General features: G+C 44.8%; 1 protein-coding gene across 2 annotated transcripts in view; it reads right to left on the reverse strand.

The window, feature by feature from the left end:
• The window catches only part of Glra1 (glycine receptor alpha 1), an 82410-nt gene extending 70120 nt beyond the window's left edge, over positions 1 to 12290 (reverse strand). For both annotated transcript variants that reach the window (XM_027426210.1, XM_027426209.1), the window contains exon 1: positions 12235 to 12290. In XM_027426210.1, coding sequence (XP_027282011.1) covers positions 12235 to 12290 — 56 coding nt within the window. The remainder of the gene's footprint in view (positions 1 to 12234) is intronic.
• Between the last annotated feature and the right edge of the window lie 8507 nt (positions 12291 to 20797).

The following is a 20797-nucleotide window of genomic DNA, read 5'->3' on the forward strand; positions in this document are numbered from 1 at the left end:
CATCCTGAGAACCCACGTTAAGAAAAAGTGGGGTGTGGTGGCCTGTGCTTATAATCCTATCACTGAGGAGGTGGAGATAGGAGGATCCCTGGCCAGCTAGTCTAGTCTACTTGTTGAGTTCCTATCGCATGAGAGACCCTGTCTTCAAGAGAGGATAGACCCCAGCTTTTACACACACACACACACACACACACACACACACACACACACACACACACACACACACACCAGATCTTGCTGGTGGAGGAAGACCTGGCTAGCTCTGAATTCCAGTTTATGCAACCTGACAGAGTGTGGGACATCCCATCTTTTACTTGCTTTGTTATAATCTTTCAGGAGGTATAGCTTTTTATGTGTTGAAACCAACAAAGGCTCTTTCCAGACTTGTGACCCTTCTCATTGAGAAGTTGGTTTTTTTTTTCCTAGTAGCACAGAGAAAGTCACCTCCAAATGAAGTCCATGCCTTCTTCACAAATAAAACCATTTCTGATGAGGTCACATGGCTTCAGGGTAGTATGGCCATAGGAAAAAAACCACCTTAGAAAATTTGTCTTATTCCAGCCAGGCAGTGGTGGTGGTGCACGCCTTTAAGTCCAGCAACTTGGGAGGCAGAGGCAGGAAAATCTCTGTGAGTTAGAGGCCAGCCTGGTCTACAGAGTGAGCTCCAGGACAGCCAGGACTGTTACACAGAGAAATGCTGTCTTGAAAAACCGAGAGAGAGAGAGAGAGAGAGAGAGAGAGAGAGAGAGAGAGAGAGAGAGAGAGAGAAAAGAAAAAGAAAATTTATCCTATTTCATGGAAGGGACTTTACTGCAGGCCTGGTGGCATGCTGGGAAGCATCCTTATCTTATCTGCAATGGCTCATATATTTGGGGAGGCCCAGAGCTCAGACATGCCCTGGCAGGCTGTGTGGATAAGGCTGAGCGACTTCCCGCAGCTGTGTCAGAGCCAGGACAGAGCCACCACTTTTAAGTCATGCTCTTCCTGTGACTTATTTATTGGAGCAGAAAGGGGTCATGGTGAGACACAGCAGTGCTTCAGGCTTGGTTGGGCGGAATCCTCTAGGATTCCTGGGCTTCTGCATAGCCAGTGACAGGAGGCTGTGAACAGGCATACAGGGACAGAGCAACAAACACTGTGTTCAGTGTACCTGAAGCACAAGGATAGTACAGCTTGTGAAGGGCAAGAAGGGCTGGTTGAAACCTTGGGAGGCACCAAGGGAGACAGCTTGACTTTTGAGGGCTTTATAGTCCAGTGAGGGAGCTAGAAGGCTCTGTGTGCAGGTAAGCCACTTTGCTCAATCTGAGGGCTGAGGGTGAAGCCAACATTTCCAAGGACTTTAGAAAAAAGATTTATTTCTATTTTTTACTTTTATTATTTTTCATTAAGTGTTTTTGTCACTGTGTGTTGGGGTATTCACAGAAGCCAAAGCATCAGGTCCCCCTGGTTACAGGTGACTATGAAACCCTTGATCTGGGTGCTGGGTCCTGAACTCAAGTCCTTTGGAGAAGTGGTGTGTGCCCTTCCAACAAGCTAAGCTATCTCTCCAGCCTGAAAGGAGACTTTGAAAGGAGAATTCAGGCTCAGTTGGTGGTAGGGATAGTGCTTACCCAAGGGATGCTCTTGAAAGAAGTGAAGCTAGAGTTGGGACTGGAGATGTGTGTAGGATCTCAGCTGTGGAGAGGGAATTACTGTCTGTTAAGGGTTTGTATTCTCCCATGTAAAGGAGTTTAAAGTGTGGACCTCAGTCCCTCTTCCTAGATTTAAAACTTGTTTTTGAGATAGTGTCTCATGAAGCTCAGTCTGTTCTGGAACTCATCATGTAGCCCAGGATGACTTTGAACTCCTGATCTTCCTGCCTCTACTTCCTGAGTGCTGGGATGACAAGTTTGGGCTCCAAGGCCAGGTTTGTGCAGTGCTGGGATCAAACTCAGAGCTTTGTTATGGCGGGCGGACACTCGACCAATTGAACTACATCCCCCAGCTCTTTAAAGACAGGTCTCTTGAGATGGAGAAAGGCTGAGAAGGTCCTTCAACAGGGAAAGCAGGGTCCAAACAGATGCACTCTAGCACAGAGATGGCTAGTTCTGAGTGTCTCTGAGGTGGGTGCAGTTCCCAGCTTTGTGAGGGAGGTCGGGTGCCACCGACAGTACATAGCAGGGACTCATGGACACCTTTGGCTTGGGATTTGGATTGTGTGATGTAAAGGAGATAGAAATAGAGGTGGGGGCTTCATGGGGGAAAGCTGGGAGGTTAAATGTCAGGCCAAGACATGGTGTGCTCAAGAGAAAGCCAGCATAGCTGCTGGAACCATGGTGGTCCTATACATCACTGACTGGGCTTGAGACTAACCCCATCACTGGCACAAATAGCATCACCATAGCAGGAAAAGGGTTTCTGAAGGCAGACCACTTCCATCCATGTCTAATATTGCCTGGTCCAGATTGGGTGGTCCTAGGAAGACTCTTTATGCTCATCCATACAATGGGATGAATAAATAACAGGTTTTGCTTAACACCATATGTCTGAGGAGCCCACACACTTACTTATATTCATCATTGAGAATAAGGCCAGGTACAAATGCACTAAATTTTAGTGACTGTTATGGTATAAAATTCATCTGAAAGGATGGATATCAAACTGCTAAATGACTCACCCTAGGGAATAAGATGCCTGTGTGTTTTGGCCCTGAATGTTTCTTCTTATGTTGCTTAACTCAAGTCAATTATAATGTTTATAACATAAAGAGATAAAGGAAATGAAAGGAACCCAGTAACAGGTCTGTCTCAAAAGTGGATTGCCAGAGACTTGGTGTTTAATGACTTTTTTCCCTCTACTGGCATTGGCCTGCTAGAGGCACATGGGGGATGTCTCTGTGTCACTTGGAGAAATGCTGAGAACAGGTGGCAGAACAAAGGTGACTCAGGAATGTCACCCATGGCACCTGGTCATCCAGCATCCCAGTCTAGAGAGGCTCTGAGGAGATTTTCCCCTCTGTTTCCTGGCAGCACTGTGGGAGGCATGAGGTGAGGGGGCCAGTGCCTGAGACAGAACTTCCTCTCCAAACTCTCATACAGAAGGTAAAGGTATATATACTAAGACACCCATGCTGGGGTGAGACTGTGTGACTGCACAGTCAGTTGGTACAGGGGACCAATAGTTCTAATATTCTGTCCCTGGACCAGAGTGTGTACTGCCCTGCACAACCAGGAATGTGCTCTCATCATCTAGATAGCTCTTCCACTCAGATGCTTTGGGGACAAACAAGAAAAAGTGCAGTGGGGAAAGCGAAAGAACTATAGCCTTAGTCCTTCATGTGAAGCCAGAGGGTAGCCAGCTTGCCCCTGTGGAAGAGATGAAGGTTGGAAACTCGTGTGTGTGTGTGTGTGTGTGTGTGTGTGTGTGTGTGTGTGTGTGTGTGTGTGTGTGTAACGGCCCTGACTATCTACATCCACCTTCTAGTAATTATCTCTTGATTCTTTTGAGAGATAAACTTGCCTCCTCCATATTCTCATCTGCTTCAGTGTCTCCTTGTGAGTGTGGGAGGATCAAAGGTAGTATAATAATTCTGAGGGCCTCCTCTCCTCTCCTCTCCTCTCCTCTCCTCTCCTCTCCTCTCCTCTCCTCTCCTCTCTCCTCTCCTCTCCTCTCCTCTCCTCTCCTCTCTCTCTCTCTCTCTCCTCTCCTCTCCTCTCCTCCCCCTCCTCTCTTTTCCTCTCCTTTCCTCCTCTTTCTTTTTCTCACCTTTTCCTCCCCTCTTCTTTTTCTCACCTTTTCCTCCCCTCTTCTTTTTCTCACCTTTTCCTCTTCTCTCCCTCTACACCCTAGGCTGTCCTGGAACTCACTATGTAGTCCAGGGTGGACTACACATTTCATGGTAATGCTCCTGCCTCAGCTTTCCAAATGCTGGGATTACAGGCTTTCTCTCTTGTGGTTCCTGGTAGAGAGGAAAGGCTGCTAGCTTGATAACCACAACAGCTCCCCAGGGATGTGACTTTGAGAGATTAAAAAGTCACTGTGGTGATTTATAAGCAAGGAGAGCTGGCTTCTCCCTGGTATTAGAATGTCTAAAAAAGAGAATGTGTGCATATATCATATGATTAAAATGATTAAGAGGGTCCAGTGAGATGGCTGAGGTAGTGAAAGTGCTCACCACCAAACCTGGAAACTTGAGTCTGATCCATGAGACCCACATGGTGTATGGAGAGAACAAATTCTTGCAAGTTGTCCTACAACCTCTACACCCTGTTCTGTGGCATATGCACATTTGCATACATGTATGTGCACACAAAATGGTTTTGAACTCATGTCACTTCTTTTTCAGCCTCCCCAGTGCTGAGATTATAGACATACATCACAGAACCTGGCTTTCACAGAATGGAAGGACTACCAGCTTGATACCATCTTGGAGATGTGAACCAGTGAGGTGACTTAGCAGCTAGGGGTTGAACCTCGGCTTTATCCTGTGATTATCAGCCGGGTTTCTTGCATCACCCAAAGACTCACAGTATTTTTCCTCTAAGCCTCAGTTCTCTCAACTCCGGAATGGGGATAGGTACCATTGTCCTAAGTATTTTTAAGGAGATTGGATGATCGGGCAGCTTACTCTGCAAACTGAAGCGCTACTGCAGGAGCAGGGTGACTTGCCGCAGTCCTCTGAAGCTGGGGAGGGTTGCAGAATGTTTATTACATAGCAATAAACACCCACTCTCAAAAACCAGAAGAACAGAACAGTGTGGCTCTCATGGGTATGAGGTAACAACAGATTCCCTGAAAAGATGGGCAAGTCAAAGGGGTGCAGAAGGAAGGACATAGTCCTGAAGTCAAAACAACTCTGGGAGTCCCAAGAAAGGCTCTAGTTAATGCCAGATTGAGAGTATCAGGCACTCAGGAAGATGGGTGAGTGAGATTTTAAAGAAACCCTCTTCTCTGGAGTCTCTTCTGACATCAGATCCAGTCCTCTCTCAGTCCCCACGATGCTCATTACTGTCTCCTAAGGTCTGTGGATCCAGGATAGCATTCCCATCCATTGATTCTTCTCTGTCCGCTTTCTCTTGCAGTACAGGTCTGGTGTGTGAGTGAGAGCTTATGGTGCACCAGGACTTAGGGACTGCATTGACATCTCAAGGTGTGGCTGGATGCCCAGGGGAGGAGCTACCTTCGGGAATGATTATGTTTAGGAGAAGGAGACAGAACTTGCAAGGAATAAATGGGAACACAGTGGCATCATCAGGACACACAGGCTTTGCAGACAACACACAGTGAATAAGTTTGGGGAAGATGTGTGACTGATGGTTTGGGGAGCCCTGTCCCCCTGTAAGCAACTTGTTTATATTTTCTTTTTTATCTGTAAAGTGAAAGAGCTTTTCCACGCATGGCCTCAGTCAGGATGACCTAGGTAGGTGGGGCCTTGCTACTCCCACTTCCTTTCCATGTAAGCCTCTGTGTTGTGAGAGGGCTGGCAGAGAGACTGACTCTCATGCTCTGAATCTCAGAAACTGCATTTCCACAAGACCCTTGGCACTTGCTACGCACCACAAGTTTGAAAAACTTTAACTTACGAGCATTTTTGAGCTGGTCCCATCTCAGGAGAGCCTGATTCTGTAGTATGGTCGGGTATCGTATTTTACTATTAAAATATGGCTACTTTGCAACACTAGGGACTCTATCCAGCATCTCATTCTAGGTAGGTACTCTACCACTGAGCCACTTTCCACCCCCAACTATTTATTTTTAAAACTATCTTTAATCATGTTTGATTGTCATATGTAAAACTTACATATGTATTCATCTGTGTGCCCTTGTGAGGTTATCTCCACCATCAACCCACTGAGTCTCTATATCACCCCCATCATTGACTGTTGCTCTTCACATGTTATTATTTAGTAATAAGACACTTTATGTAAGCTTGAACCTCTCAAATTCTTGGTATCTGTCTCTGGCAAGCCCTTTTCAACTAGATTTGACAGGTAGATCTGCTCAGAGCTCATGCTGCTTTGGACTCTTTGACTCAGAGGGACAGTGTGGACCATCCCCCCTCCCCCATTGAGTGGGTGGCAGATCTGAGGATGCAGCATCAGAGGATGGGGTGGGGTGTCCTGTGGGACACCCTCACTCATGAGGCAAGAGAGGACTGCTGCCCTCTTCATGGCTGGGATTCCCAATCGTCAGCAGCATCCCGTTAAGACGGTAAACTCATTTAGTAATAGATCCTACAAAACAGGCGGATTCAAAGGCTGAGAGTGGTAATCTAATTGTGCTGAATTAGCTTCAGACAATATCAACTTCAGAAAGGCAACAAAAGGATCTTTAAACACCATTTCTAAAGCTTTGGTGCCGGGGGCACCCGGCACCCCTCCTAAGGGATCACATTCCAAAGCCTGGGCTCTGTGTGGCTAAACTCCTTCTCCTATCATCCAGCAGCTGTTCTCTTCTAAATGCTTTCTCAATGAAGTTGCTGGCACCCCGTTGTGTCTTTGGTTGTGTGTTAGGCTTAACAGGGAATGGGTCTGTGGGAGACAGTTGGACAGAGAGGCCATAAGGGCCAGGAACAGCAACCGTGACTGTGGCTATATTTGTAGACTGTTAAATTTTCTGCTAGGTCCTTCTGGTGTATTCTGAAGCCCCTTTCCTTCCTTAAATGAAGGTTTTTTTTTTTATATATATAACTAAGGTGGCTTCCTTTTAATAATCCTTTGCTACATTGTGTGTGTAGATTCATTGCTCAATTTAGTTATTTTCCGATCTGTTTTGAAGAAAGAGAAAAATACCACTGAGTATGTGCTCTTGGCCTGATTTAGAGCCCACAAACTTCAGGTGGAAATTTAGGAGTCAGGGCAAGAGGGGGGTGTAAGCATTGTCAAGGTTGCATCTGACCTGCATTCCATTTATTCTTCTGCAGGAAATAACTCACAAACTCATAATCTATAGCATAAGTAGGAATTTCTATATCACTCTGGCAGGTAGATTTCCACTCCCTGCTTAAACCCCTCTTCTGACTTTCATGACCACTGTGGCAGCTTCTGCACCACTCAAAAAAGATTCCAGAAAGTTCATAGTTCCTTTGAGCCAGAATTTCTGTGTGCATTAAAAATAAATCTATTCTTCTTTTGCAGTCACATAGGCTAAATCAAATCTAGTGTTTCCCAATGTGGAGGCCATGGGTACCTCAGAGGTACAGGCGATAGCCAGGAAGACTTGGAATCTACTTAAAATGCTTCAAATACTGTAGCCAATTGCGTATTTACTTCTTCCAAAACCATATGGGATGACTAGGAAGCACTACAGTCCTTAGCAGAGCTTCATCTTAAGCAGACTCAGTGAGGGCATTGCTTGTGCTGTAGTAGTCGTGGTGGGGGTAGGGGGGTGTTTCTGACAGTTGTGTATTCTTTTGACTAATGACAATGGGTGGATAAGGCAAGTATGGGTTCAGTAAACAGCTAAAAAATAGGCTTTATTGTGTGTACTCGTGGGGGTTGGGGTAAATGTTAAACAGTTGTTGACAGGAAGTAGAGAACCTTTGACTTTCTCACATAAGTTTTCAGATGAAGACAGTGGTGGAACATCACGTTGTCTCACCACTCTGAACATTTCTTAGGATGGGAAGGAAGGAAAGACATTTATAGTCTTTGTCAGTCTTCACGTCCACCTTAGGGGAACTGTTCAAAGAGAGAACTAGCTGGGTGAGGTCCTCAATTCTTTCTGACTTGTGAGTCTGGGAGTAGCTGGGAACAGCTGTTATTATTATTATTTTGGTAATAGCTGAGATGCACTGCAATCACTTTAACCCAGTCTGTACTGTTATGGCAAAGATTGGGAAAAGGTCATTGCAAACAGCAATGGCTAAAAAATAATTCTCTCGAGTGTGATTGGTAGAGTCCTTTAATTTTACAGGTGGGCAAAGTGAGACCCAGAAGGGTCACAGAGTCTTCTCAAGGTCATGCTACTGTAGTTAAATTCCAGATCCCAGATTTGCTGCAGCTGAGGCCACACTATCTAAAGCACACTAAAAAACCTGCAGAAGAGCCTTGAGATGGGTAGACAGGAGACAGTACTATCCATCTTAAAAATCATTTTGGCTTCTGCCAGTTGATGAAGGAAATAAAGTTAATGACACCCACATCAGTGTGATGCTGCTGTAGGCTCTGTACACAGGCTGCCTGGAGGCAAGCACTGCAGACCCTCTGATGCAGGAGAAAAGGTTTCTTTCTGCAGGAATGGCATGTGTTTCTACAGAGTGCCTGGCTTTGAAAAGGACACACAATAACATAATTAGTTAATACCTGGTGAAGGGATGAAGGCAGCAGAGCCACCAGGGCTGGTTCATCCAGAAGAGCCTTTGTGCAAATGGGGTCCTGTCTTTGCAGATGGGTTGCTCAGAGGCTGAATGGAACTTACAAGAGTTGGGTTTAGCCATTTGAGTTGAAACTAGAGTAGCCACATGGAAGAAGCCCTGTTATGGCGGTGCCGCAGGAGGAGAGCAGAGTTGACTCTGGAAGTCAGAACCCGTGGACCATAGCTGGTCCTCTCTCTTCATTGCCCTACATTGCTGTGGCCTTTTACAAGGCCATCTCAAAGATAAATTTCCCATGTGTCCCCAGTAGGTCATTTCCAGTTTTATAAATATGCAGAAGTTATATGTGGATTTATAATTTCATTTGTTGGCTTTGGGTCCCTGTCCAAACTGCCCCTTGGGAATAAAAACATGACATTTCTTTCCCATCTTTCCTAAGCCTCCAGATGACATTTTGGTTGACCCTGAGGCAGAGTTGCCCCCTGGGCTTAATTCTTTAGGAAAAAGTCCTTGGGCCATTTCAGAAACTTCTAGATGTATTCTGCAGTGCCCTGAAATACAGTGGTTAGGACTCAGGCAGAACATAGCTGTTACCAGGGAGAAAGACCAAGGTGGTTGTCTGCCCTTCTTGGTAAGCTTGGGAAACTTTCCAAGAGGGACTGTCTCAGGAAAACACTCATTTATCTGTCCACAATGATAGAAATATTAAACAATATTAAACATGGTATTTACCATGTTCTTTCTTGTCCTCGAATTGATTGAAACATTTGCATTTTGAAGTTGTAATCAGCTTCCTTGGCAAGTGATTGACATACATGGTCTAAAACCTTAACACAAGGCTTTATCTACTGGGGCGGGAAACAGAAGAGGTTCGTAAGGAAAAGGTGGTGATCTTTTGGGAAAACTGCTTGGTTCATGTCCTTTTATATTTATTTCCTGCTAAAGCACAAGCTAGATCCCTTTTTGTCTCAGTGGGACGTGCTGTGTATTCTACTAGGAACTGTTTCCCCAGGAAAACTCGACTTTTTCATTATTATGATTAGTGCCTCAAAGCAGCTGATTAAAAATTTGGTTATTTTTATTGTCACTCAAAACTTGGACAATTCTGCCCCTTCTCACTGTACCCTGGGTTAGTTTGCAGTGTTTGGAGACATTTTTGTTTGTCATGATCAGGGAGAAAAGATGCTACTGGCACCAGACAGGCTGCTACAATGCACAGGGCAGACATCATGACAAAGAATTACAAAGATCAAAATGCCAATAGTGCAGAGGCCTAGAAGAATCCTTATAGGTCATGTCTGTCAGAGTTATTAAGAAGGAAAGAAACTGTTGGGGGTCATACTAGTCCCATCCTTGCTGGCCTCTGTAAGGACTAAGGGGGCTCAAAGCCATGTTGCCTTTAGTTTAAAGGTGGGTTGAAAGGAATGCGTTTTCAGTATTAAATAAATAAAAATTGAATATTAGTTTTAGCCCAAGTGGATATAAGGCTCCAGCCTCCAAATGATGCAAAGTTTATGTTATTGGATCACAGGGTGTCATGTATTAAATTTAAGAATGTCAGGCTGCTTAACGTGAGAGCAGGAACTTCAGCTAAATAGCTTCCATGTATCTGTGACGACATGGCTGGTGAGCACTGCAGTGCTGCTGGTCTCGTAGGACCCCAGTCTGCTTTCCTGATGCCTCCATTCACTCCCCGAATTAGTAGCATGTGAGGCTCCAGCATGGCTCACTCCAGTTGTTTTTGTTTGTTTTGCTGTTTCACTGGTTGCGCACAGATTCGATACAGCAGCTCGTTGGGTAATGCTCTGGTGGCTCTCAAGATTTTCAGTACTTTGAAACAGGTGAGTAGCAGGCCTTACTTAACCTAAGAAGGGCTCAGGGCCCTGGGAATATACAATGGCTCATCCAACCCTCAGCCTGTCTCTTGGTGAGAATGGCTGGTTATTCTACTGTAACCTGCAAGGGAGCTGCTAGCCTCTGTTTACCCTAGATTATAAGGCTGTTACATGTCTTACCTAAAATTTGAAAGATGAAAGTATTAGAGATGCACGTACCATTTGAGCAAGGACAAATTGCTTGGTTAACCCCCTTTGCTTCATCCATCTGGGAAACTGCAAAGGGTGTGAAAGTTAACCCCTGAAATGAAGCAGCCTTCCTCCCGTTTTGAGAGTGTCGCAGCACCATTGTGATCCAGATCTCTCTCGTCATGCCTCTTGCTTTCTCACAAGCACAGTGAGTTCTCAATCATGTCTACTGCTGCTCATATGTGCCTTCACCCATGGAGGGGAAGGGGGACACAATGAGACTCTCTGTTGGGTCACCACCAGTTCACTTTCGGAATCAACACAGCGGAGTCTCACCCTTATCTAAGCGGTTACAATGCAGACTTTTTAGACCGATTCTCCCTTTTATGAAAGCTCATGTCTGGGAGAGGAAAATCAAGGAATGAGTCAAGAAAAAAGGATTATGGGTGTGTAGAGTGATGAGACACTTCTTGCCTCCCCCCATGAAGTAGGTAAATCTCACAAGGCCCTGGAATGTTGAACTTAAGAAAATACTTGGCTACTTGCATTCTAAGCTGTGACTGGGACAGTGGAATGATAAAGAATTATTTTAAGAGGGCATTAAAAGCTTTAGCAGTGGGTAACCCTGGGAAGGGAGGGAGTGTCTTTTCTTCATCATCTCAAGGGGGAAAACACAAAGAGAGGCTCAAATTCAGAAACTGGCACTTGGGAGAGGAGGCCTCATCCATATCACCAACCAATGGATGCGCCTTCACCATTAGTCAAACCAACTCTTTGCAGTGTAATGAAATCACAAGTATGTGCTATTTTAGGATCAGAGAAGATCTTATTTGGTGGTCATTTTTTTTTTTAGAACAACCTGAGTGGGTTTTTTTTTTTTTCAAATGCCTATTAACTTACTACAGTGGTAAAACATGAGAAGCAGACACGCCAGAGCGAGGAAGATTAACGATCTCTGCAGAGCCGGGAAGAATATTTTTCAATTCATATAGATGGAATTTATCATCACCACCTCTGAAGATGGCATGATTTGCCCACTTACAAAAGGCCTATCTGTTTCAATACTTCCTAAAGACGTGATTTTTCACTTTTCACTTGGACTAACACACGGATGCTAAGCCCGTAAGCAGAGAATTAGGAGTCAATGGGTGGGTGTGGGGAGCCTAGCTACTGGCAGCAGAGATAGGCATTCATTCATAAATAAGAACTGCCCTTTGGAGTAGGGGAGGGTCTGCTGTAACAGAGTTTAGAAAGAAGTGTGTGTATCGGGGAGGATGGAGTCAAAGTTTTAAAAGGAACATATTTCTCAGTGTCTATTCGTAAGTAGGCCTGATCTGTACTTAAGTTAGGGCTTTGCAAGCTGAGGTCATAACTGCATTATCCCCTAGCTCCAAGCCACAGGAACCCCGATACCCCCGCCCCCAAGCAAAACAACAAAAAAGGGAGACAGAATGCTCTGTTTTGTGCCTAGCCAGTCCAACTGCAACCTTCCGCGTCACCGCTAGTTGTCACTTCGCTTCCAGACGGGAGACCCGGGGTTTCCAGCACTGCGGTTTGAGAGAATGCGGTCCCAATTAAACTAAAAAACTCGTAAAGCTTCCCCTTAAGTCCTCAGCCGAGTGAAGGGTAACCAGCAGAAGGGCCAGGGGCCAGCATCAGGGGAGTGTAGCAGTCAGACAGTCAGACAAACCGCAAGAAACAGGCAAACCACTGCCGGAGTAGCCACTGTCTGGGACCTACACGCACCAGCCAGACACCCTGCGGGTGAGGGTGGGGGGAGGAGGGGAATGGAAAGGCCTTCAGCACACAGCACCCCCTCCCCAATTGATGAGGCCGCGGCAGAGTCAGCCTCTTTACTCCATCTGAACCCCATTTGCACCTTAAAGATAGTTGTGGTCAGTATAGAAAATCGCGTACCTGAAGAATACAATGGTTTCCCAAAGGTAGAATCGCAGAGTGTTGAAGCTGTACATTTTCCAGATTCTTGTGCTGTAAAGTCCACGAGTTATGGGGGTGCAAAAATGTTTCCGATGGGCACCTACGAAGCCAGAGAGTTCCACTGGGGAAAATAATCCAGATGTTTGAGGGAGCTGGGGAGTAGAGGGACGAGGTGGCAGAGCAGAGGGAGAATTGCAGCCAGGCGGCTTGGGTACAGCGGAAAGCAGCGGCCGTGCAGGTTCAGCACCACGGAGAGCGTCCAGCCAGGCTGCGGGCGGGAAGAGCGCTGCTGATGCTCAACTCGCTGGAGGCTCCCTGCAGCGCTGGGAGGCACTCTTGGGGGTGGGTATATTTTCTTCTTTTCTTTTCTTTCTTTCTCTTTTTTAATCCTTGTTTTTATGTTGAGAGGCCAGCTTCAAGCAATCAAGAAATCCGTGGGTATTAGAGCCCTGGCCTCGGACCCTTAGACCCGGCTGGCCCGAGGGGTTTTAGTGTGTGTGTGTGTGTGTGTGTGTGTGTGTGTGTGTGTGTGTGTGTGTGTAGGAGGGTGGTGGAGCAGGTGACGGTGCTGGCTTCAGTTAGATGTCGGAGAGTGTGCCAGGCTGGTGCATCGCAACCCAGTCCCGGAATCTCGTTCCCCTGCCTCCGTTCCAGTCTGTTGTCGCCTTGCGGTCCACGTTCTCTGGTCCCCGCCGAATAAGTTGGGATTGCTGCAGGAAAGGCATCCCATTGCTTGGGGCTGCAGGCGCAATAGAGCCCACCACAACTTTCAGGGGCTACTGGGGTCCATGGCTTCCCAGCAGGGCTCAGGAGCCCAGGCTTTCAGAGGCATGTCGGGTTTCTGAGCTCGCCCATCTTCTGGCCAGACTCCCTCAGATCTTCAGACTTTCTTGCTGCATTAATTTAACAAACTGGCTGCGTAGAGGATGGGGGGGGGGGCGGCAAGGGCAGACGGGAGGGGGCGGAGAGGGGAAAAATGGGGGGAAAAACTCCTTAGAAGCTTCAAACCCTCCCACTCGAGGTGTTCATTGGCCCGCGGCTGCAAAAACCATATCTTCTCTCCAGGTTCGGCCAATTGTGTGTTAGGCTCTGGGTTGAGTTTAACCCTTGAAGTGCTGGCAGAGACCAGCTTCCTGCACTTCCCAGGCCCCAGTGTCTTTGCAGGTCTTCTGTCGCTCCAGAGAGGTCATAGAATCTTTTGAAGTCTTTTAAAATCTTAACCTTGATTTTTTAAAAAAGAAAAATAGTTGTATGTAAGTGAAACTCCAGTCCAGATGTGCTTGGGAGGGACTCAGTTTATCATTTTATATGGGTCATGTAGAACCAGATCCCTCAAATTCTTTTTTTTTTTTTTTCGAGACAGGGTTTCTCTGTGGCTTTGGAGGCTGTCCTGGAACTAGCTCTTGTAGACCAGGTTGGTCTTGAACTCACAGAGATCTGCCTGCCTCTGCCTCCCGAGTGCTGGGATTAAAGGTGTGCGCCACCAATGCCCGGCTAGATCCCTCAAATTCTTTCAAGTGCTGAAGCTATACTATTTGGGCTCAGAAGACTTAGAAAAAAGTCTTGTGGACAGAGTAAGTCTCCTTTCAGGGTCACTGTGGTAGGGAAATTCAGGAAGAACAAACAAAAACCACAGTTTCTAGCGTCAAAGGGGAGCTGATCTGCCTAGTTCACTTTTGAGAGAGACAGAAGACACACTCCTCCATCTGAACAGAGGAAGTGAGTCACATCATACAGTTGGGGAAACTGGGCTGCAAATGAATGACAGAGCCAAGGAGTGCACACATATATCTTGTTCCTATAGTTCTTCCCACCTCCTCTTTTTCTTTCACCTGCCTTCCTCTGTTTCTCTACCTTATCTGACTCTCAGCAATGAGATATCCATTTCACTGTTAAGCCCATCTGGGGAGGTAGAGTTAATCAGATTTTCTCCCAGCCAGGGGACTTTAGTGGATTAATAGCCTCTGCAGGATTTCCTGGCCCACTGGAACTGGCTGGGACTCTGGGGGCTCTCCCTTCCCAAGCTTCTAAGAGAGGACAAGCCTTCTACTTACCCAGCATATTCAGGAGTCCTTTCTTGGGGCAATAGTTCCACATCTCTGTTCTCTGCTAGTTAAGATCTTTTCCGAGCGAGGCTTCCTTTCCAAGCTCAGGACCAGACCAGCAGATCCCCCTCTCCTGTGCTGCAGAAGCATGTCCCAGATGGACTTTAATGGCTTCCCTGCACCAGGCTCCCAAAATGTTTTCAGCAGTGAAAAGGAGATTTGCTATCCATAGTGGGTGCTCACAAATCTGATGCAAATGTCTATGTAGATGCACCATATTGAATACATGCATGTAAATATGTAGCGTATGTAATCAAAAGCACACCAGCACACACCCCATATGACCTCATTCCTCTCCAGTCACACCTTAAACATCATTATCTTTGCTCATGTGTTTGTGTGCATAGAACTTTCTCTCCCTTCCTCTCCCCCCCCCTCTCTCTCTCTCTCCCTCCCTTTTAAGACAGTCTCATTATGTTGCCCTGATTGGCATAGAACTGGAACTATCTCTAGACAAGACTGACTTCAGACTCACAGAGATCTACCTGTTTCTGCCTCCTGAGTACTGGGATAAAAAACTTGCACCATCATGCCTGGCCTAATAAGTGCTGTACTCCTGTGTGTATCATTTTTGATCTTTGTTTTACATTAATCCTGAAGTGAACCTGAAGTCTATTTGTATTTGTATATTTCTGTTTGCAATTGGTTTCTGTCCACATAGGCATATATGTTGATATCTTCCTGTACATGTGTATGTGCCACATATATGCATCAACATGTGTTAGTGTGGTGCCCCAGATACCTTACAACAAGTACAAGTTGGTGACTATATCCTGGCTAGGAAACACTTGTACAGTTAGATACAAATGCAATATCTAGCATTTTCTTTTACTCCTCCCACAACAAAAGAGTGTGTGTGTGTGTGTGTGTGTGTGTGTGTATGTGTGTGTGTATGTATGTATGTATGTATGAATGTATGTATGTATATGTTTCTGCTGCTGGTGAGTGTGAATTTTCCCAGCTTATGGTAAGAGAAAAGAATGACTATGTCACAAAAGAGGAGCACTGTGTTTTAACAGGTTTCTATTTGTGTGAGGGTGACACTTTCATTCAGTCCACACACATGAACTGAGTATGTCTCAGCATGGGATAAAGGTGGTCTGAACTCTTGGGATACACAGCTGCTTCAGAGACTAGTGAGAAAAGCCAGATAGCTAAGGGTCTGTCCAGTTTATTAACTTCTTCAAAGAATCAACTCTTTGGTTGGTTTTGTGTATTTTTTTAATCCTCAATTTCATTAATTTCTTCCAAAGCATAAGTGGATGGGACAACATGAAAATAAAAATTTCTGTGCAGCCAAGGAAATGATTGGCAGAGTTCACAGACAATCCACAGAATGGTGGAAAATCTTTACCATCAACACTGAAGACAAGAAGCTACTATCCAGAATTTACAAAGATTGCAGAAAATAAATCCAAAGGAAATAAAACTACTAATCAACAGATGGAGAATGACTGACTAGGCTGCTTTGGAAAACAGGAACACAAATGGCCAATAGCTGTTTCAAAAGGTATTGAGTATCCCTAACTGTCAAGGATATGTAAATTAAAACTACTTTGAGATACTACCTCAACCCAGTCAGAATAGCTGTCATCAACAACCCTGACAACAAATGTTGGAAAGGATGTGGAGAAAAAAGAACCCTTATTCACTCTTGTTGAGGTTGTGAATTAATACAGCTATTGTAGAAATAATTTTTGAAATATTTCAAAAATTAAAAATAGAACCATCATATGACTCAGCTATTTCACCCTTGGACATACACCCAGAGAATTTTATACCCTACCACAGAGATATGTGAACCCCTGTGTTTATTGCTGCTCTATTCACTATAGCCAAGAATTGGAATCAACCTAGATGCCCATCAACAGAAGAGTGATTAATGAAAATTCTATCTATCTATCTATCTATCTATCTATCTATCTATCTATCTGTGTATCTCAAAAGTTGTTCACTGACCACTATGTGTGAACTATACCAGCGCACACTCACGCACCTCCCCTACACAAATAAATGAATAGATATGTATTACAATTTTAAAAGAAGAAGAAAGTTAAGGGGTATATAGTAACATGGAGATATGCTATTACATGGGGGCAGTGAAGAGCTGTCAAAGGAAGTGGGGACTGAGACAGAGGAGAGATTTCCAGGTGAAGATAAAAGCTGCAGGGAGACAGAGGAAGGAAGAATATATTGGAGTGTGCAAACCCCTGGTCCAGTGTGCCTGAGGGGAGGAGAGGTAGACTCCCTGGGGCTTAGTATTACCTCCAGGATAAGGACTGTTAGTTTTACTCAAGTGAGGCAGGGAGTCACTGAGAGAGAGAGAGAGAGAGAGAGAGAGAGAGAGAGAGAGAGAGAGAGAGAGAGAGAGCCCATACACGTGTGCATGTGCATATATTTTTGTGTGTATGTATGTGATGTATTTGTGAGTGTCTACACAAATTAAAGCAGGAGAAACTCATCAGGAACAGCTGAAAATATTCTTAGTGACTGGCCTTTTGTTCAAATGTTTATGTACAGAAGGGAAAAATTAATCCGGAGAGATTAATCAACTTCCCTTTAGACCAGTAGCAGTTGGCAGAAGAACACGGAGATCTTCATTATAGCTAAAAAGTCTTTCCACTGCTTTTGCTTCTACTAAGAGGAAGGACATACAGAAAAAGGATCAAGGCAATCTAGAAGGGAAGGGATTCTACCTGGATTGTTAATGATATAGATAAATGCTATGTATTTAGAAAATGCACTTAATACTCTTACCATAGCAGACAGCTTAGTTTAGCCTGGCTTACATTAAGCATGTGCAGAACTCTTACATTTGCTACAGTTAGGATACATCATTAAGCACAATGCTCATTTGATTGTAGCTGTCTACACACACACACACACACACACACACACACACACACACACACACACACACCCATACGAGGTGCTCAGTAAATATTTCTTGCAGGAATGAGTGAATAAATAATTGAAAGAAAAATGAAAAAGTTTCAGGCAGAGGGCTTAAAGAGAAAGGAAACAAGAGTGTTAATCAGGTGAGATTTACCATCACATGACACCTGGTATTAGCATTGGGGGGTGTGGAGGGTGAAGGGGTGGGGATTGGGGAGTGGGGGGTGAGGAGTGGCTGTTCCCACACTGCTCTGAAATGTATCAGTTATGCTCTGTTAATAAAAAATGAACCGAAATAGGGCCTAGGAAGGTGATCTGGAGGTTAAGAGTGCTTGCGGCTCTTATAGGGGACCTGAGTTCAGTTCCCTGCACCCACATTCAGTGGCTCATAACCACCTGTAACTCTAGCTCCAGAGTATCTGCTGCCCTGTTTTTGCCTCTGAGGGCACCCACATGAATTGGCCACATACAAACAAGCAGGCACACATATCTATGCATTTATATACACATTTAAAAAAAGGTGTGGTGATGAATGACTTTATTTATTTTTTGATTTTCCAAGACAGAGTTTCTCTGTGTAGCTTTGTAGACCAGGCTGGCCTTGAACTCACGCAGATCTGCCTGCCTCTGCCTCCCAAAAACTGGGATTAAAGTTGTGTGCTACCACCTGATGACTTTAATCCCAACACTCTGGAAGTAGAGGCCTGAACTCTATGAGTTCAGGGCCAGCTTGGTCTACACATGAGTTCATGCTAGCCAGGGCTACAAAGTGATACCCTGTCTTAAAAAAAAAAAAAGACGGGACCCCAGGACTCCTCAGAAACTCTCAGTGGCACCAGCTCTCTGTTCTGAGGAACAACGATTTACAGTACTAAGAATGCGCCGATTAGGTGCTCACAGCCCAGGAGAGCAGAACGACTGACTTGTCTTGATCTCAGAACTCGAGTCTGCAGGGATGTATCTGAAGCCTGCACACCGAAGCCTACAGTGAAAGAAGAGAAGGAGGCTCTGCGAGGAGGAAATGAATGCCTGCTATCAATGCAGATCAGACCCCAGCTTCCTGCCCCAGCAGCTTGACATCCACATGAGACCCTGCATTATCTTCCGAGACCTCATTTCCATGCTTCCCTTCAGCTGCCTCTCTCTTTTCTTCTCAGCCTGGCTTTAACTCTTATTTCATCTTTATTCAGTCAGTTCTTCTTGCTTAGCCTCTTATCTCTTAGAGCTTCCACAAGGACTTTGGGTATTACCGAATCTTGGCAGAGGATACAGTTATTTATTTTTTTTCCTGAGTCTGTTCTTTTACTTGAGTTCCTTCATTTGTTTTGAAAAAATCATGTATGTATTGAGCTTCAGCTGGGTGTGGTGCTGTATTGAGGTTCTTTCCCTCTTTAGTCAGTGTTTACTGAGGTATTTTTGTTTGTTTTTGTTTTTGGTATGTGCCAGGAACTATGTGAAATGATAGCAGGAGAGTGTTCATCTACTCCAAAAGAGGAGGGTTCAAAAAGAAGCACTTGTAATTCATATTTTAAAATGACTCAGAGGCTAGGCATGGTAATACTTGACCACAATCCCAGCACTGTGGATGCTGACACAGAACTGTTAGTTCAAGGCTAGCCTGTGCTACTGTATTAGTTACTTCTCTAGTCACTCTAAATACCTGAAAGGAAGCAGCTTAAGGGAGGAAGGGCTTGCCTGAGTCACAGTTTAAGAAGGGATGCAGTGGGTGTGGTTGTGAATACAGAGGCAGGTAGAGGACAGTGGGTGTACTACTTTGTTACTCTCTCCAGACAGGGTCTCTTACTGAACCTAGAGCTAGGCTGGTAATGGGCAAGTCCCATCGATCCTCCTCCTATCTCTAGCTCCTGCCCCCAGCACTGGGTTACAGGCACATATACAGTCATGCCCATCTTTTTATGTGGCACTCAGATCCAAACTTAGACCTTCATGCTTGTGCAATAAGTGCTGTTACTAACTAACTGGGCAAACTTTTTTTTTTTTTTTTGTGCTAGAGTTTAGAACCTGATGCATGCCAGGCAAGTGTTCTACCTCTGAGCTACACTCCCAGCCTTTCTTTCTGTTCTTTATTATTATCTATGCAAGATTGGTGTTATGGGGCTAGAGAGATGTCTTAGTGGTTAAGAGGGTTGCTGTTCTTCCAGAGGACCCAAGTTCAGTTCCCAGCACCCATGTCTGGCAGCTCATAATCAGCTGTAATTTCAGCTCTAGGGGATCTGGCACATTCTCTTATCCTTTTGTCATTCTTATGCTTGTGGCATATACTCACATACTCATTAAAGAAAACTTTTGCGGTCTTGTCATTTTTTCTTCCAATGTGTCCACGGTGAAATTCTCTGGATGTGCAGGTTTCTCTGTGGAAGACTTTTACTTTCAGGCTTTCACCTTTTCTAATTTTTAAAAAGCAGATTATTCCAGTTTCATCTTTTCTAGTAACTATCTTAATAAGCAGTGTATTTCTAAGCATCCATCCATTTGATGTGAGATAGCCAGTACCCTACTGGGAACTCACCCAGCTTTGTGAACATGGGTCTTGGTGCATTTTCACAATGGCTTTTCTTCACCTCCTTTCATTCTCTCTGGACTCTCCATCTGGGAGTTGATTATATGTGTGTTAGACCTTATTACTCTCTGATCATCTGGCATGTTTTATTTTCTCTTTCCGTCTTTATGCATCAGTCAGAATCATTGCTCCTTTTCCACCCAGTAACATGTTTTGCTGTTTTTAATCGATTTACACTTATCTGTCAAGTTAATTTCAGTTGTTTTAGCTTTTAGCCCTAGCATTGTCACTTGGTCTGTTCCTTCCTTTCCTTCATTCTTCCCTTCCTCCATTCCTTCCTTTCTTCCTCCTTCCATTCCTCTTCTCTTCTCCTCCCTTCCCTCCTCTTCCATCTAGATTTACTTTTATTTTCACTTATATCTCTCTGTGTGCCATGCATGTATGATGCTGACAGAGGCCAGAATTAGATCCTCTGGAGCTAGAGTTACAGGCGGTTGTGAGCCTCCCAACATGGGTGCTTGGAACTGAACTCAGGTTCTTGGCAAGAACAGCATGTGCTCTTAGCCACTGACCCATCCAGCACCCACTTCTACTTCATACTCAATTCCTAGTCTGTTCTTCAAGGAGTGGTGAGAGTAATTTCCTCCTCTTTTTTTGTGTATATATTCAAGTGTGAATGTGGATGTGTTCATACCATTGAACATGTGTGGAGGTCCAGGGATCATTTTAAAAGTCACTCTTCACCTTTAACCTTATTTGGGGCATGGTCTCTTTGCTGATTTTCTATTGCTTATGCCAGTATAACTATCCAGGATTCTCCTGTTCCTAAGCCCACTGCGCCCCATGTCTTCATAGGATCACTAGAATTACAGACATTTGCTATTGTGCTTTATATGGGCTCTGGGCATTCAAACTCAGGGGCTCCTGCTCTTGAAGCAAGAGCTTTTACCCACTGAGCTATTTCCTAGTCATAAGAGTAACATTTGTATATCCAGTTTTAATATTTTCACTGCATCCCTTG

The sequence above is a fragment of the Cricetulus griseus genome, chromosome 7 (genome assembly GCF_003668045.3).
Source record: "Cricetulus griseus strain 17A/GY chromosome 7, alternate assembly CriGri-PICRH-1.0, whole genome shotgun sequence".
NCBI classification, from domain to species: domain Eukaryota; kingdom Metazoa; phylum Chordata; class Mammalia; order Rodentia; family Cricetidae; genus Cricetulus; species Cricetulus griseus.